This window comes from Apaloderma vittatum, unplaced genomic scaffold (genome assembly GCF_000703405.1).
Source record: "Apaloderma vittatum isolate BGI_N311 unplaced genomic scaffold, ASM70340v1 scaffold35858, whole genome shotgun sequence".
NCBI classification, from domain to species: domain Eukaryota; kingdom Metazoa; phylum Chordata; class Aves; order Trogoniformes; family Trogonidae; genus Apaloderma; species Apaloderma vittatum.
Genome location: NW_009732025.1, coordinates 17,810 through 18,428, shown reverse-complemented (window position 1 = coordinate 18,428; position 619 = coordinate 17,810). Strand labels below are relative to the sequence as shown.

Below are 619 nucleotides of genomic sequence, written 5' to 3'. Positions count from 1 at the left end.
TTTACGAGCATTATATGATGAAGTTGATTTACCAGGTTTGGAAATCAACAGATGGTGATGGGTATAGAGTTGAGCTGCACTATACCCATGCACATCTTGATAGACATACAGATACGTGTACACCAACAACCAACATGGATAAGATGGCAGATATATTCAATCCTTAGTGAGGTGGTTTTTGAGTAATTTGCTAACGTACTTACAGAGCTGGTCAAGGATCATACCTTCTATGGTAATGGCTTGGTCTCCTCTCCTCTCCTGGGTCAGGGCTGCAGCACTGTGGTGGTAGAGTTCTGCTCCACTCTTTGCAGACCCTAATCTGTTCATCAGCTAAAGAGAACCAGGCGGGACCGGATGAAACGCAGCATTTTGAATTTTTTTTCCTAATAAAACCTTGCTATTCTACGTTGCAAATTCATTGCAGTTATATGACGACAGAAATGGATGTAGATGCGATTCCCAAACCAAAGCTAGAGTTTGAAAAAACACATTGCTGCTCAGTGGAGTTCGTCATAACGCTTCACCACAAATTACTTGCATGGAAAAGTTACGGCACATCAGCAAGCTTAGCTACTTGCAGTTTGCTCTGCAGCCTGTGAGCTTGTCCTGAGGTAGTTCT

At 42.8% G+C, this 619-nt stretch overlaps 1 protein-coding gene across 1 annotated transcript in view; it reads right to left on the bottom strand.

The window, feature by feature from the left end:
* Positions 1-203: 203 nt before the first annotated feature.
* Positions 204-619, bottom strand: part of LOC104278410 (obscurin-like) — a gene marked incomplete at both ends in the record, with an annotated part of 18,047 nt that continues 17,631 nt past the window's right edge. The window contains one exon of the mRNA XM_009875371.1: positions 204-330. Coding sequence (XP_009873673.1) covers positions 204-330 — 127 coding nt within the window. The remainder of the gene's footprint in view (positions 331-619) is intronic.